Source organism: Chrysochloris asiatica, unplaced genomic scaffold (genome assembly GCF_000296735.1).
Source record: "Chrysochloris asiatica unplaced genomic scaffold, ChrAsi1.0 scaffold00242, whole genome shotgun sequence".
Taxonomy (NCBI): Eukaryota; Metazoa; Chordata; class Mammalia; order Afrosoricida; family Chrysochloridae; genus Chrysochloris; species Chrysochloris asiatica.
This window is the reverse complement of record NW_006408760.1, coordinates 1,900,189-1,916,059: the sequence shown is the minus strand read 5'-3', so window position 1 is coordinate 1,916,059 and position 15,871 is coordinate 1,900,189. Positions and strand designations below refer to the sequence as shown.

Genomic DNA, 15,871 nt, shown 5'->3' with positions numbered 1-15,871 from the left:
TCTGGCCCTGCCCTCTAAACTCACTTCTTTCACTGACTGCCTCCTGCTGGGGTACGATCAGAACTCCAGAAGATGAGCAATAAATGGGAACTTGTCAGGGCTACTGGGTGAAGAGGGTGAGAAAGGTGAAGGGCAAAAGAAGCCAAGTCCTGGGTCCCAGGACAAGAGGACAGAGTCCAGACACCTCCCATCCACCTTTGGGCAGTAAACAAGACCTCATCTAAGTCCGGAGTCTTGGTGTGGTTCTGTGGGTTAATACGCTAGACTGCAAAGTCAGTTTGAACTGCAAAGTTGGTGGTTCAAGCTCACAAGTTGCTCCTTGGAAACCCGCTACAGGGTCACTATGGGTGGGAACCGGCTCAACAGCACTTAGCAACAACAACAACATCTAAGCCCATTAAAGCTCTTCAATTGCCTCTCCATAGGGCCCTGGTGCTGAGGCCTGTGCAGGGAAGGTCAGGGCGTGCAGGATTCCAAGCTCCTGGCTCTGGTCTGTAGGACCTCATACCCACGATATAATGGTCTTAGACTTGTGCTCTTCAGGTGGGCCAGCGCCCTTTCAGGCATGTATTGGGGAGGGAGGTGCACGGGCCTGGGAGACCCAGGTCAGCCCTCTGACTTTACCAACCCTGCCCAGTCATTCCCTCACAGCTAATGCTAGAGAGCTGCCTAACACCATCCACCTCCCAAGTGGACGCTCAACAGGTCCTAGCAGGTGTCTCTCCAGAAGATGGAGAGACAGAAGGAACTACTGTTTGTCACGCACAGACTATGTTCGAATTGTGAGAAAAGGTGCAAAGACCTGGGTTAGAGGATTTGAGGAGAAGGCACGCCCTTGGACTCTTCCTCAGCTGGAGCACCCAAGGGCCCTGAGAGGGAACCTAAAAGAGGAGTTAGGCCTGGGGCCTCTGCAGGGCCTAGACAGCATTTAAATACATAATCCCAGCCCCACGAGGCAATCTTTCTGAAAAGATCACTTCTAAACCGGTTTCTCCTCGAAATGCCATGTGCAACTGGAGGACGAGCCCACCATGCCCGGATTAATTTATTCCATCCCTGCCTTGTGGCCGCCTGGTTGCTCCGCTAGGTGCCCTGATTGCGCAGCCCGAGGATTAGCTCGTGCGCTGTCTTGTTGAGGATGCCCCCGTGCACGCCGCGTCGGCCCATAAGCACTAGGAGTGAGCGTGGCGTGTGGCCCACACAGACTGCGCGCCCGTCTAGGCCCTTGGTGCGCGCGTCCAGCACGCCGTCCTCCTCCGCCAGCAAGTGGTCGCGGATGACGCAGCAACGGCGACCCGCCACAGTCAGGCCCGTCTGCAGGAAGGTGCGTCGGTCAGGGCCGGTAAGCACGCCCACCTCCTGCGGTGAGATGGCCGCCAGTAGGCCCCCTGGCCGCGATGCCCACACACAGTGATTGTCTGAGAGACCCACGATGGCCACATCGTCGATGCGCTGGTCCCGCAACACCGCATTGATGTAGCCCTTCCAGTCACCCATCCTGGCTGAGCGCGACCTCCGCCTTGAATTCCCAAGGGATGTGCGGCTGCGCCGTGCGTCTGGAACACCGGCGGCGCTATGACATAGGGAACAAGCTGTGACGTGAAGGCTAGTTATTTCACAGGCTGGAGAATGCCTTTGGGAGTGGGGGAAAGACATTCGTATCTTACTGACGTTCTAAAGTAAGTATGTAGAAGGGAATCGCAAAAAAGTCCAACATAAAATTGCCTACAAAGTTCAGTATTGTTGTTGTTGTTAAGTGCCATCGAGTCGGGTCCGACCCATAGCGACCCTGTACAGGGTTTCCGAGTATACATGAGTTTAAAAACCAAAAACCAAGTGCCAAGGACGATAGTATAAGCGCCATTCAACCCTTAGATTTTCAAACGTTTCCAAGCATCAGAATCCCCTGGAAGGCTGTGAAACAGATTGCTAGACCCCATCCCTGATACTTCTAGTGACCCGAACATTTATATTCCTAGCAAGTTCCCTGGCGTGTTTGACGCAGCCTGGTCCCAGAACCACACTTTGGGACCCACTGCCCTAGAATACAGATTGGGAAAGATGCGGCACAAGCCCTCAGGATCCACACCACTGTTTTAACCTTAAGTATTTCTAACAACGGTTCTCAATCTCGACTGCACATGGAAGGAATCTCTGGGGGGTTTTAAACATACCATTCCCCAGACTCCATCCTTGTTGTTAAGTACTGTTGAGTCGGTTCGGACCTGTGTAAGGTTTCCGAGGCTGTACATTTTTGTGGTAGCAGAAAACCTCATCTTTCTCCGCAGAGACGCTAATGGGTTCCAACCACCGACCTGTGTGATTCGCCTACCCTACAAAGTCACAGCATTCGCCTCCTTAGAGATACTTATTTAATTGTCTGGGTGGATCTTGTGCAGAGATATGACTGTTTCTTATGAGAAGCAGGCCTCAACAAACGGTATATGGATATGAGCCCAAATCTTGCATGAGGAGACCTCACAGACCCTGCTCTCTAGAAGGCCAAGAAATTGTGCACGGATTTACTGCCTTGGTGTTTCGGAGCGGTACACCTGAAGGGCTGCTCCTCTCAAGAATTTTTCAAGCACTTTATTGAGTGCATTCGCCAGGCCTTGCCCCGGCTGCCTGCTCCAGGGAAATGGGACGCCATCTTTCACATCCATCCGCGTGCCCCAGTAATCCTCCCACTGAGACCAAGACAGAGACCTCGCAGAAGAAAAGACTCGTCCCCTGGTGTTCAGGAAGCAGTGTGTTCCTGGATCCAGGCCAGGTAGTTAGTCACATCGGTGTAAACGCCGGGCTTGTAGCGGTCGCCGCAGCCAGAGCCCCAGCTGACGACACCCCGCAGGATGACTCGGTGCCCCTTGGCCTCATCCTCACACACCAGCGGGCCTCCAGAGTCACCCTGGGTAGGCGACACGGAGTTCAGCACCCTCAGCTTAGGGTAGCGCCTGGCGGGGTGGAAGGAGGTGCCAACCCGGCCCCATGACTCACCTGGCAAGCGTCTGTGCCCCCTTCGAGGAAGCCCGCACAGAGCATTCCCGGGATGAGGGCGGCTCCGTGCACGTCGGGGGCGGAGCAGCGCTCGCGGGGAATAAGTGGCACCCGCGCCTCCTGCAGGAAACTGGAATATTCCTCCGACCCTGCAGACAGAGAGCTCCTTCCTCACACTCTATGTCATTCTGGCGGCTGCCAGGCGCTTCCAAACCCAGCAACCCGAAGAGGAGGGGAGTTGACTCCATTTTATAGATGAAGAAACTGAGGCCAGGGAGGACCCGGGATTTGAATGAGTGAGACGTTTTAGCACCCGACCTACACCCAGAGACTCAGAACTTTGTTCCCAAACTAGTCCTCTAGACCGCGGGCTGCTGGAGCGCGGGGCCAGCGATCTAATCCGTCCTGCTCTAGACTAACCCAAGAGAAAGTGCGACTCTCCTTCCTCTCCCAGGAGATTCTGAGACCACAGTAGTGAATCCCAGACCCTGGGAGGAACGGACTGCAGAGATCAGGGCTATACGTTTTCACAAACCATCATCAGATCAGCGCTCCCAGCCCAGGTAGGCACCCTGGCCGGTAACAAAGTTGAAGGCTTCTCGGGTTTACCCGGGACCAGAGTCTCCCGCTCCCAGCCATTAATTCTGCCTACCCTCGAACTGGTGGCCCCAGCCGGCCACCTCGCAGAGCGCAGCCTCGGGCTCGGTGGATCGGGCGGCCCCACTCGGCAGGCACACGGGCTGGACGTAAGGCGACAGGAGCGCGCAGCTGCCATCTGCGCTCTCCCGCAGTCGTAGCAGGGCTAACGCCAGTGGGGAGAAGCGTGAGGCGGTGACGCCGGGTCTGGACCTTCCCCCCACCCCCCACGATTCTCCGACCCCGCGGGGACGTCCTACGAACCCAGGTCGTGTTGATAGTTGGTAGGCAAGAAGGCCTCGTGCAGGCGGTAGGAGCGCACGGCCAGCGTCTGGCACTGCTCGCAGCTCTGGTTATGGCGGTCCTGGCCCAGCACTACAGTCAGTTCCTCGGGGTCCGGCCTGTGGGCGAGCGGTGGGGGAGGTAAGAGAAGATGCACGCTCAGATCCGGCCAAGGAAAGACCCCTGATGAGGAGCTCCGGAGGAAAGCGGAGGTGGGGGGAAAGGGAGGAGGAGGGAACTCCGGGTTGGGAGTCAGCAGCTAGTTATCTGGGCCAGCAGGAGAGAGGGTCCCTGTGGCGACTCTAGGCTAGCAGTACTTGCCGGTTCTGCAGGCAGTGAGCCGCGGTCAGCACCCAGCAGGAGGCGATGAGGCTGCCGGCGCAGAAATTGTTGTCCCAGTATAGCGCGGCGATGTAGGGGTGCGAGCCGGGCAGCGCCACCAGTCCCCCGACGATGCGTCTTCGAGAGGACAACCCCTTCCTGAGTCGCTGCCCGCAGCCCACGGCACCCACCGTGAGCAGTGGAGTCTGCTGCTTGGGTGCTTCGCGCGAGGCTGTGGAGGGAGCCCGGGATGGGGACTGGAAAACCCACAAGTCGCCGAATCCCTCTCCTCCCGCTCCTCGGGGCTCAGACTTCCCGCCCTGCCGCACCTACTTGGGGTCGGTGACTGAGGCAGGCTCAGGGTCGTGGGCTGAGGGTCCTGCAGGACCGAAGGCTGAGGCAAAGGCAGGTGCTGGAGCTCCAGGAAGAGTCGGGTCGAAGGAGAAACCGAAGGCGAAGTCTGATCTGGGTCCTGGCACTGTGTCAGATTACAGTACTCCCAGGTCAGCCTGTCGCCACTCAACGCGAAGCACCAAGGGCGAGTATCATTGTCTGGGTTCCTGAAACCACAAGACAGGGGCGCTGTTAGAGAGCGGCAAGCCCCCCCCTCCCCCCGGACCCTGGGGCAGGTAGGGATGCTCTGCCGCGTCCCACCAGACACACCGGCAGAAAGCGTGGCGGCCCAGTCCCCAGTTCAGCTCTTGCTCTGCAGACACGTTCCAGAAGGTGGCCTCCGAAGACCATGGCTGGCAGGACGCTCCCGAGAGCGTAGTCTGGGCGGTGCCGCGATAGCTGAGCCCGCGGCCGTTGTAGCAGTTCGCCTCCGTGTCTGAGGAGAAAAGAAGCTTCCTGCAGCCAGGGGAGTTGTGGCCCCACGACTGCTCTCCCTGTGACCCTTTGACAAGTCCTTCCCATGTGGGGGCGGGTCTTCTGCGACCCGGACACCCTGGCTCACCTACATCACAGATGGGACCCGAGTAGCCGGTGGGACAAAGACACAGGGCACGGCCCTCCGCTTCCAGGCAGCTGCCCCCATTAAGGCACCGATTTGTGCGACAGGCTAGCAGGGAGAGAGTTGAGATCTCCCTGGGTCTGTTGACCAAGCAGAGAGTACTCCCTCCCTTTCCTTACCAACCGGTCTTCTGCCAGCTTCTCCTCCAGACCCTCCTCCCCGAGCTGGGCTGCTCACCCTGGATGGCCAGAGGCTTGCAGTGAGCATGGGGACCCTTGCACTGGCACTTGTGCACGCCTGCAGGCCCAAGCCTATGCCACTTCTCATTCTCATCGAAGAAACGCTGAAGCTGAGGCTCAAAGCACTTCTCTGGGGACAAAGAGGATGGTGATCTCAGAAGAGGTGGAATTGTGCCAGGTCTGCGCTAAGGTGTCCAGGGATCTGTTCAGTAAACCCAGCTTTCCCCGCTCCCCAGTCCCCTCCCCTGACCGTGGATAGCCCCCTACCTCTCTGACAGTGCTTCCCAGTGAGATGCTCTGGACATAGGCAATGTGGTCCATTGGGCAGGTTCACACAGGTTCCTCCCCTCTGGCAGGGACTGTGTTTGCTGCAGAGATCTGAGACAGGCGCACAGCCCAAGGAAGAGAGAGGAGCCTGAGTTAGACAGATAAGGACCAAGCCCTGCCTTCCTTGTGACCTTGGTACACCAAATTTCTGAGCCTTCATTTACCCACCAGCAAAATGGGGCCAACCCCTCCCAGAATTCTCCCTTCTGAAGAAAAGGCTGGATAGAAAGCAAAAGGCTGGGTCTAGAATCCTGGGTGTAGTCACTAGTGGGGAGGGGAGGGTCCTGGGCTACCCCAGAGGCAGTATGTGGTACCTTTCACTTTCTTGGGCTCCAGGCAGTATGCCCACCGCTGGTCCTGCTGGAAGTTGGGGGTAGTAGCACACCTGTTGAAAGAGATGAGGCCCCTGCTCTGCCCGAGGGATGATATATCCTCCCTTGTCATACATGACCTCCCTCTCCCCAAGTAGGGTTCCTTGGGCAGAGACTGGGCAGAATCTAAGTCTCTTAGGCCCTGCTGGGTGGTCTTACCAAGGTTGTGGGCCAGGTCGGCCCCTGTGAGTGCATTTGTGATGCAGTTGCCGGTGGAACTGGAAAGGGAAGTGGCAGAGCTCTCCAGTGACTGTGAGAACTGCAGGGATAAGGTACACACTGAGGATCTCCCCCATGCTTAACTGTGACTGCCCAGAGCACCCAAACACCACCTTCAGGGTGGAGAAAAGAAAGGCCCTGAAAAGTTCATCGTATATTCAAGACAGCACCCTGCTTCCTGTAGGAGTGTCCTGGAGTAAACTGCTGATTCCACCCACTAGCTGTGTGACCTTGGGGAAGTCTGTGCTCCCAGGGCCTAGAACAGAGCTTGCAGCAGAGTTTTGTTTTGTGTGTGTGTGTGTGTGTGTGTGTGTTTAAATGCTTACTTCAGCAGCACATTTATTAAAATTGGAACAATACAGAGAAGATTAGCATAGACCCTGTACAAGAATAACACACAAATTCATGAGGCATTCTATATTTTTCTTTGTAAACCTTCACTTAATTCACAATAGAAAGTTTTAAAAAAGTTGTTGTTAAGTCAATTTTCACCCATAGTGATTCAATGTGGAAACAGATGACCAACATTTTCTTCTGAGGCACTTTTGATTGGGTTTAAGCCACCAACTGTTCAGTTAGTAGCTAAATGTTTAAACATCTGCACCACCCAGGACCAGCAGACTCCTTGCCACAGAGTATACACTTAAATACTTGTTGAATGTTGAAATCATGTAACTACTTTGAGTCTTGATTTCCTTATCTGTAAAATGGCAATAAGAGTGACTTCGATTTCAAAGGAATGTTATAAGGCTTAAACAATATGATTTCTTTAAAGCACTTAGCACTCTGCCTGACATACAATAAGTGTTCAATAAACATTTGCTGCTATTTTATTGTTAAAGGCATAATGAGACTTGCTGAGGGATAGATGAGGCTAGGACAATAAAGGGAATCGGTAATTTTGTGGAGGGTAGAGAGGGACTGAGAGACTTCATGGAGAAGGAAAGGTCTGAGATGGATTTTAAGATGCAAATGGCATGGACAGAAAGGGGGGTCCCCAAGTAAGTGATTGGGCAAGGACAAGGCATTATGGTCTGTTGAAGAAAGAGTGAGGAAAAAAAAAAAAAGAAAGAAAGAAAAGCTGCATGTGTGGGTGATGAGAAAAGGGTAAGGGCATCTAGAGTCATATTATGTTGACCTCAAATGTCTTGGAAGGGGTTTGGACCTGACACCACCAGTGCAGATTCAACCACAGCAGGCCCAGACTATACCAATTTTACAAACTCTGACTCACTACACCTTCTAGATAAATATTCAGCGCCCAGAAGAATGAAGGCAATGGAGAGCTACAGCAGGGTTTGAGCAGATGGGAGATGGCAGACCCTCTGCTCCTTACCTCTATCTAAAAAGGTGTTTGATAATAAAAGCTAATATTAAACCAAAATTATTCCCTGAAATCTTCTTAAAACCCAACAATAATTTAGCTTAACTAGTAAAAAATGTCTGTCTTGAGCATTGTGCTGTTTTTAGAATTATCTGTTGTTGCTAAGTGCATTCAAGTCAGTCCCAACTCATAGTGAACCTGTAAAGGGTTTCCAAGGAGCAGCTGGTGAATTTGAACCACCAACCTTGTAGTTCAAATTGACCTTGTTTTTAGCTCACAACGCCACTCCATTGTATCATATTGACAACAGAAACTCCAAATATTAGATAGGAGTCTTAGGGGGCAGTGAGTTTATGTTAATGGAAAGGGTACAATTTGGTAAAGTAGGATGAGAATGTTTGCAGAACTTGAAGGATGTAATCAATGTCACTGAACTGTATATCTAGAAATGATTGAATTAGTATACGAGGGGGCTTTAAAAGTTTGTGGAAAAATTTCATGACCTTTTCATTCTATTTTTCTGTGAATGCTTTTTCTGTGTATATATTCAACAACAAAAACAGAAATAATTGTTTTAATATGTTAGCAGCATTCATCATGCTCCAGGCTCTAGGCTGGTGGCCTTACATAGACTGATGACCTCTTCCTCTTTCTAAACACCCCTAAAGTTTGACTGTTACCATGCTGGATTTACAGATAGGGAGCTTTAAGCTAGGAAAGGTTAAATCATTCTCCCAGTGCTACTCAGCTTGTAAGTGAGGAAGTCAGCATTCAGAGGTCTTTAGGCCCAGCTCTTGATCATTTCTTGCCCATCAAGGGCCCTGTGTGGTATTACTGATGGCTGGGGTGTACCAAGGAAGAAAAAGAAAGCCAAGACTAGGGAAATGGAGGCAGACCCTCGGGAGTCCAGGTATGAGGGCTGTAGCCAGCACACCCCTAACACCAGCATATGCTGGGCTTTGGACTGGGTACTCAGATATAGCCTGGGCCCTGACCTAAAGGAGTACTCAGCTCAGTGTCATTTGGGGTCTCTGGTAGCCATGGACACAAACCTAGCACAGAGTAATAGGCACTCAGGTTTGAATGCCTGCCAGAATGCTGTCTCCTCTACCCCCACCACTTCACCCAAGACCCTCTCTGTACCTTCCTCACCATACTCATTCCCATCCGATGGTGTCTTAGGAGGTAGAGCTACTTACCCACTCTGTGTTCACCCACTGTGTGCTCATCCACTGTGTGCTTGTATTCCTTGGGGACTTTCTGATGTGGAGACTGTAAGGATTGATATGGGATAGGGAATTTGCTCTGAAAGTCATAGCCAGTCCCTGATCTCAAACTAGTCCTTAAATTTCTCTCACCACCCAGAAATCCAGAGATTTGAAACCCCCTCCTTCCTCTGCCAGTTGCCTCTTCTAGGTTCCCTTTTCCCCAGAAATTCAGGCCATGCCCTCAGATCCATCAGCTCTGGTTGTCTATGTTCTCTGCCTGGGCCTTTTAGACTGACCTCGCCTTTCCACACTTTGGCCAACAGATCATGGCTAGAAGCCAAGACAGGCAAGAAGGAGACCCCAACACATGCCCCAGCACAACTTTCCTGGTCCCCATATCCCTCACCGAAAGTGCTGGCTCCAGGCTCACCAGCAGAGACCCTAAAAGCAGCAGAGCCCTCATGGCGTCTAATTGTTAGCCTAACTGCTTGTTCAGGAGTCCAGATCAATAGGACTGATCAAAGGTCTTCTGAGGCCTGGGAAGCAGGGACAGGTCAAGCTGCCCTCATAGGCCTGTGGGACACAAGCTGTGGGAAGTCAAACAGAGCAGCTTCCTAGATAGGTCACCAAGGGAAGGTGAGTGAGGCAGAATGATGAGAAGCTGAGTTCCCTCCCTTTTTCAGATAGTGGGACTGGAAGGTGGAATAAGAAACAGTGTTGTCTTGCAAGTCCTATTATGGGTCAGGGGGTTAAGATATCAAAGAGACACTCTATTTAGGAGGAATCTTAGAGTCCACTTGGAATATATATTTTCTATCGCTGTATAACAAATTACCATATATTTAGCAGTTTAAAACAATAATCATTCATTAGTTAACAGATTTGTACATCAAAAGTTTGGCACTGCATGAGTGGGATCTCTGTTCAGAGTATTACAAGGCTGCAATCAAAGATGAATTCTCCAGAGGCTCTGGGAAAAGTCTACTTTCAAGCTCATTCAGGTTATTGGTAGAATTTAGTTTCTTGTAAATTGCAGAGGTGGTCTCCATTTCCTTGCTGACAGTCTCAGCTCCTAGAAGCTGCTTGCATTTTTTCTATTATGTGGCCTTCTCCATCAGCAACACAGAATCTCTCTCATATTGGATTTCCCTCACATTTCAAATCTCCTTTGTGAGAAAGAACCCCTCATGTTTAAGGTTCACCTGATTGGATCAGGCCCACCAACAATTGTCTCCCTATTTTAGGTCAACTGATTTGGCATCTTAATTACATTTGCAAAATCCCTTCAAAGAAGCACCTAGATTACTGTTCCATTGAATAATTTGGGTGGTGTATGTACACCAAGAGGTAGAGATCTTGGGGACCATCTTAGAATTCTACCTGCCCCAAGAAATTAAAACCCAAGTTTAATTGCTAAACCAAGGGATGTTAAAATGTGGGGCTGTTAGTATAAGGGAAGATGGTGGGGTGGACATGTGTAGCTTTTCCTGCCTGATCCATTAATGGAACCCTGATTTTTCCTTTGGGAAACACTTTTCTCTCACATCCTCCATGAACCTCTAGTGTTACCAACTCTACCCTCAGTTCTGGGGGTGTGGTCTCAGTCTGGCCAATCAGTGATTGGTTTGGAGACAAGCAACACAAGGTAGGTCAATCAAAGTTGGTCTCTGGGCTTTTGCCAGGACATTTGGAAAGAGCAACTTTCTTTCCAAGATGGTTGCTCAGCATGTATGATGTAGGCCTGAGATGTTGATGGCCACCTTTGATCACTGCTTAGGGATGGCCTTCCTGAGAGTGAAGTCTACACATAGAAAACGCAGAGCAAACAGACAGAATGAGGAAAGGAGGTGGATGTAGGCAGCCTCCAAGATAGTTCCATTGATCCTCACCTCCTGGTATTCATTCCCTTGTATAATATTCTCTCACAGTGAGTCAGAGGTGTTCCCTGTGACCCATAGAACAGGATGGTGTTTGACTTCCAATTCCACGTCATAAAAGATATTGCTGTTTCTGCCTTGTTTTCCTTAGAATGTTCACCCAGGGAAGTCCTCTGTTATGTTGTGAGAACACCCAAGGAGCCCTATAGAGATTTCCATGTAGGGAGAAAGGAAAGTCTCCTGCTAACAACCAGCACCAGTTTGACGGCCATTGAGTAGACCACCTTGGCAGTGGATTCTGCAGTCCCAACTGACATCTAGTCTGCAACATCATGAGAGAGGTTGCCAGAACTATCTATCTAAACTGCTTCTGAAGTCCTGATCCTTAGAAATAATGAGAAATAATAATGGATTATTATTGTTGGTTCTAACCATAAGTTTTAAGGTGATTCGTTACATAGTATTTATAACTAATACAGTATTATAACTAATACAGATAGATTATACGCTCTGGTAGCGTAGTGGTTACGAATCAGTCTGTGAACCGCAAGGTCAGCAGTTCGAAACTACCAGCTGTTCCGCGGGAGAAAGATGAGGTTCTCTGCTCCCATAAAGATTTACATCCTTGGAAACCCTGTTCAGGGTTGCTATGGGTTGGAACCGACTCAATGACACTTAACAACAACAACAACAGATAGATTGGTTGCGGACAATTTTCAGAACCTGACTCCTAAAATTACAAAATTCATCAAGACATCTCAGCTGCATGAGCCAAGAAGTGCCTTTTTTTGCTTAAACCAATTTGAGTGGGTTCTGCCATTTCTGCTAAAGGAGTTCTGACTGATACAAAATAATTGATGGGAAATGAAGTGAAGACAGATGAGGTGTTGTTGTTAGCCTCCATTGAATCAGCCTGACTCATGGTGACCCCATGTACAACAAGATTGGACTGTTGTGTTCTATAGGATTTTCATTTGCTGATTTTCTGTCGTGCCTTCCTCCTGAATCTGCCTTATAAACACTGGACTGTTAATCACAAGGTTGGCAGTTCAAACCACCAGCGACTCTGTGGGAGAAAGATGAGGCTGTCTGCTCCTATAAAGATTTAGTCTCTGAAACTCTATGTAGGGTCGTTATGAGTTAGAATCAATTTGATGGTAGTGGGTGAGTTCTTCTGGATCTGTCTTAGTCTGGAAGCTCTACTGAAGTCTGTTCAGTATCACATCAACACTTAAGACATCAGGTGGTGACAGAGCTTGAGGTGTGTTAACTTGGAATCAAATCCTGCATGGAAGGTAAGCATTCTACTATGGAACCACCAATTGCCCCTGAAGACAGATATGGTAATTTATTAATTCTGTGGGGAGAGAGGCTGTGGAAGGCTTCCTGGGACAAACCCAACAAGAAGAGGGCAGAAAGTGTGGCATCCTCAGCATATTCTGTAAAAGCAGCACCTTTTCAACAATTTTCCAAAGGTACTATGTTGATGACAGCTGTTAAGACCATGATGAAATCGAGACTATGAGACTTCAAGATGAGTTCATTAAAGGGAAAGCACAGTTGTTGTTCTTGTTTGAACTTAGGGGGCAAAACCATCTCATGCAGTTGGTTCCGTCCTCTGCTGAGAGTCTGGCTCTCCCTGTAAATTGAAGAGGTCTTCACAATGAGTAGGGGTTTGCATGAGGAAGGGATGGAAAAGATTTCTAGGAAGAGTGACTAGAAGCATTGGAAATCTGATTTAGCACCACCTGTACCCAGACCACATTGTTCCTGCTATGCCTTCTTGAAACCAAGCTGAAGCAGAGAGGAAATACATCATTTCACAAAGCAGAGCAGTGCTCTTAGTGGTTTAACAATGTTATCAAGGACCCAAATTTTGTCCATTTTTCTTCTCTATGATCTTCAGTGAGCAAACCTTCAGGCTGACTTCCCACATGGTTACAAAATTACTTCCACAGACAAGAGTCACATCTAAATGCAGTAATGGCCAAGTGAAGGAAAGGGGCTTTCCATTCTAGTAGCTTACTCTTAGGAATAAGGAAACCTTCCTCAAAACAAAACAAAACGACAACAAAAAAACAGTCCCAAGCAAACATCCCCTCATGGTTTATTGACCAGAATTGGGTAACATGATCCCCCTAAACCAATCAATCTTTGACAAGGGTAAGAGGATCCTTTAACTAGCTTAGACCAATCAATCCTGGAGCTAGGTCAGAGGCATGTGAGATAAGAGGTGAGTGGAGTAGAACTGGGAAATGATCTGCAGACAAGGAAGAGCAGTGAGATGGACATTAGGTTAACAACTACCCTGCTCCAGGGACATGCTGTATTTCTTACTTCCTAGTCCTCCTGTGCTCTGGTAACGTAGTGGTTATGAATCGGGCTGCGAACCTCAGGGTCAGCAGTTCAAAACTACCAGCCAGTTACACTGGAGAAAGATGAGGCTTTCTGCTCCCGTAAAGATTTTACAGACCATGTACTAGGTCACTATGAGTCAGAACCAACTCCACAGCACATAAAAACAAGTCTTCCTATGCACCCTTCATTCCTGCTCATTTCCAAACCTGTGCCTTCCAGCTGAGGCTGTAAATCCCCAAGAACCTTCCCATATATTCCCTTTAAACTTGAGTGATTTTTCTGTTGCTTGCACCTCACACCTTCCGTTTAATCCACTACTCAGCTCTGTTCTTTCCTCTGTCTAAATATTTCTCAAATCCCTCCTTATACCTCCCTCCATTCCAATTGCCTCTTTGATTTCCAGAAATTCAAGGTGGCCACAGCACAGTTTGAGAGCATATGGTAGACCTGTGTCTCCTGCTTAGCCTCATTCGCTCTTCCTCTAATAATGGTCCTTAATTATTTTGAGGGGAAACCGTCCCTTCCACCTACCACTCATCTGTCAGTTTATTGTACTGTGGTGGCTTGCATGTTTTTGTGATTCTAGAAGCTATGCCATTGGTATTTTAAATAAAGGAGAGTCACCCATGATGGGCAGGTGTCAGCTGAGGTTCCAGACTAAGACAGACTAGGAAGATGGACTACTTCTGAATATTTAGTCACTGAAAACCTATGAAGAGCAGTACAACACTGTCAAATAGCACCAGAATATTACATAATGAAACATGATGAAGAGCACCAGAATATTGTCAGATATAGTGCCAGAAAATGAGCCCCTCAGATTGGAAGGCACTCAAAATATGATTAAGGAAGAACTGCCTCCTCAAATTAGAGTTGACTGTGATGACGCTAATGGAGTAAAGCTTTTGGAACCTTCATTTACTGATGGGGCACAACTCAAAATGAAGAGAAACAGTTGTAAAGTCCATTAACAGTCAGCACATGGAATGTACAAAGTATGAATCTAGGAAAACTGGAAGTTGTCAAAAATGAAATAGAATGAATAAAAAATTTATATCCTAGGCATTAGTGAGCTGAAATAGACTGATATTGGCCATTTTGAATCTGACAATCACATGGTTTAATATGCTGGAATGGCGCCACATTCATTATCAAAAAGAACATTTCAAGATCTATATTGAAGTACAAAGCTGTCTACGATAGAGTAATATCTATTCGCCTACAGGGAAGATCAGTTAATACCACTATTATTCAAATGTATGCATCAACCACTAAAGCCAGTGATAATGAAACTGAAGAATTATATCAGTTTTTCAGACCAATAACTTCTCATTGCAAACACCTTTGAAAAAAAACTTTTTATCGTGAATTGAGTGAATATTAACAGACAAGATCATCAGCTTAACTTTCAACCAATCATATGTTTTGCTTCATCTCAAGTACTACAGCCCCCTCCCTACAAATACCTTTTTAACAACATAAAATACGACTATACACATGGACTTCACCAGATGGAATACACAGACATTAAATTGACTACATCCATGGAAAGAGATAGTAGAAAAGCTCCATATCATCAGCCAAAACAAGGCCAGGGGCAGACTATGGAACAGACCACCAACTGCTCATGTGCAAGTTCAAGATGAAGCCAAAGACAATTAAAACAAGTCTGTGAGAGCCAAAATATGACCTTGAACATATTCCACCTAAATTTAGAGATCATCTCAAGAATAGATTTAATGTATTAGATACTAATGACTGAAGACCAGAAGACTTGTGGGATGACATCAATAAGATCACACAGGAAGATAGCAAAAGGTCATTAAGAAGACAAGAAAGAAGGAAACGACCAAAATGGGTGTCAGAAGAGACTCTGAAACTTGCTTTCTAATGTAGAGATGCTAAAGCAAATGGAGAAAATAAGGAGGTCAAAGAGCTAAGCAGAGCCAGAACAGAAATAATGAGAATGTTAATACACTGTGAAAATGTAACCACATGTCTACCACTGAGGAATAAGTATATTGCTGTTGCCAACACTGAGACAATTCCAACTCACAATGACCTTATATACAACTGAATGAACCACTCCTGGTGTGGTGTCTGCCTCACAATTCTCACTATGTCTGGGAACATTGTTGCAGCCGCTATGACAATCTGTCTTGTTGAGGGGTTTGCTCTTTCTCACGACCTTCTATTTTACCAAGCATGATGTATTTTGTTGTTGTTAAGTGCCATCGAGTCATTCAGTTTCGAATCATAGCGACTGTGAACAGGGTTTCTGAGGAGTGGCTGGTGAGTCTGAACCGCCAACTTTGTGGTTCAAACCAACCATGAGGTCAAGTGTTTATTTTACAGTGCCACCAAATGGGAACCTAACTTGCTGTGTAAACTTTCACTAAAAACACAATAAAATATTATTTTAAAAAATAAGAGGTAAGCAGAAAATTTCAAAGGGCAGCTCAAGAAAACCAAAAGGGAAGATTTTAGTTTCAGCATTTCTCAAACTAAAGGAACTGAAGAAAAGATTCAAGCCTTGATATGCAATATTGAAGGATTCTATGGGTAAAATATTGAATGATGCAGAAAGCATCAAAAGAAGATGGAAGAAGGGAACAAATCTTTATAGCGAGGATCATTTCCACCCCCTCCATACACAGACTAGACAGGGATGGGCAACTTGGACATTGGCTACCCAAAATGGGGGAGCTACAAAGGCAAGAAGTGACTGACTTACAAGCTTTCAAGAGGGAACCTAGATCCAAA

At 48.1% G+C, this 15,871-nt stretch overlaps 2 protein-coding genes across 2 annotated transcripts; both read right to left on the bottom strand.

Annotated features, from left to right (window-relative positions):
• Positions 1–1,083: 1,083 nt before the first annotated feature.
• Positions 1,084–1,497, bottom strand: PFN3 (profilin 3). Its single transcript, XM_006873456.1, has one exon. The coding sequence runs from the start codon at positions 1,495–1,497 to the stop codon at positions 1,084–1,086; it is 414 nt and encodes a 137-aa protein (XP_006873518.1).
• A 1,240-nt stretch (positions 1,498–2,737) lies between these two features.
• Positions 2,738–9,336, bottom strand: F12 (coagulation factor XII (Hageman factor)). Its single transcript, XM_006873455.1, has 14 exons — positions 9,280–9,336; positions 8,880–8,937; positions 6,282–6,381; positions 6,066–6,136; positions 5,692–5,802; positions 5,423–5,554; positions 5,189–5,293; positions 4,897–5,062; positions 4,567–4,793; positions 4,234–4,465; positions 3,895–4,031; positions 3,647–3,796; positions 2,995–3,143; positions 2,738–2,905 (listed from the first exon to the last, which is right to left on the bottom strand). The coding sequence occupies exons 1-14, from the start codon at positions 9,334–9,336 to the stop codon at positions 2,738–2,740; spliced, it is 1,863 nt and encodes a 620-aa protein (XP_006873517.1).
• Between the last annotated feature and the right edge of the window lie 6,535 nt (positions 9,337–15,871).

Coding starts and splice junctions, on each gene's coding strand:
- PFN3 (XM_006873456.1), bottom strand. CDS start 1,497: ATGGGTGACTGGAAGGGCTACATCAATGCGGTGTTGCGGGACCAGCGC.
- F12 (XM_006873455.1), bottom strand. CDS start 9,336: ATGAGGGCTCTGCTGCTTTTAGGGTCTCTGCTGGTGAGCCTGGAGCCA. Junction 6,382..8,879: donor AGTGGATGAGCACACAGTGG/GTGAACACAGAG, acceptor TTATCCCTGCAG/TTCTCACAGTCACTGGAGAG. Junction 3,144..3,646: donor CTGGGGCCACCAGTTCGAGG/GTAGGCAGAATT, acceptor CTCTGTCTGCAG/GGTCGGAGGAATATTCCAGT.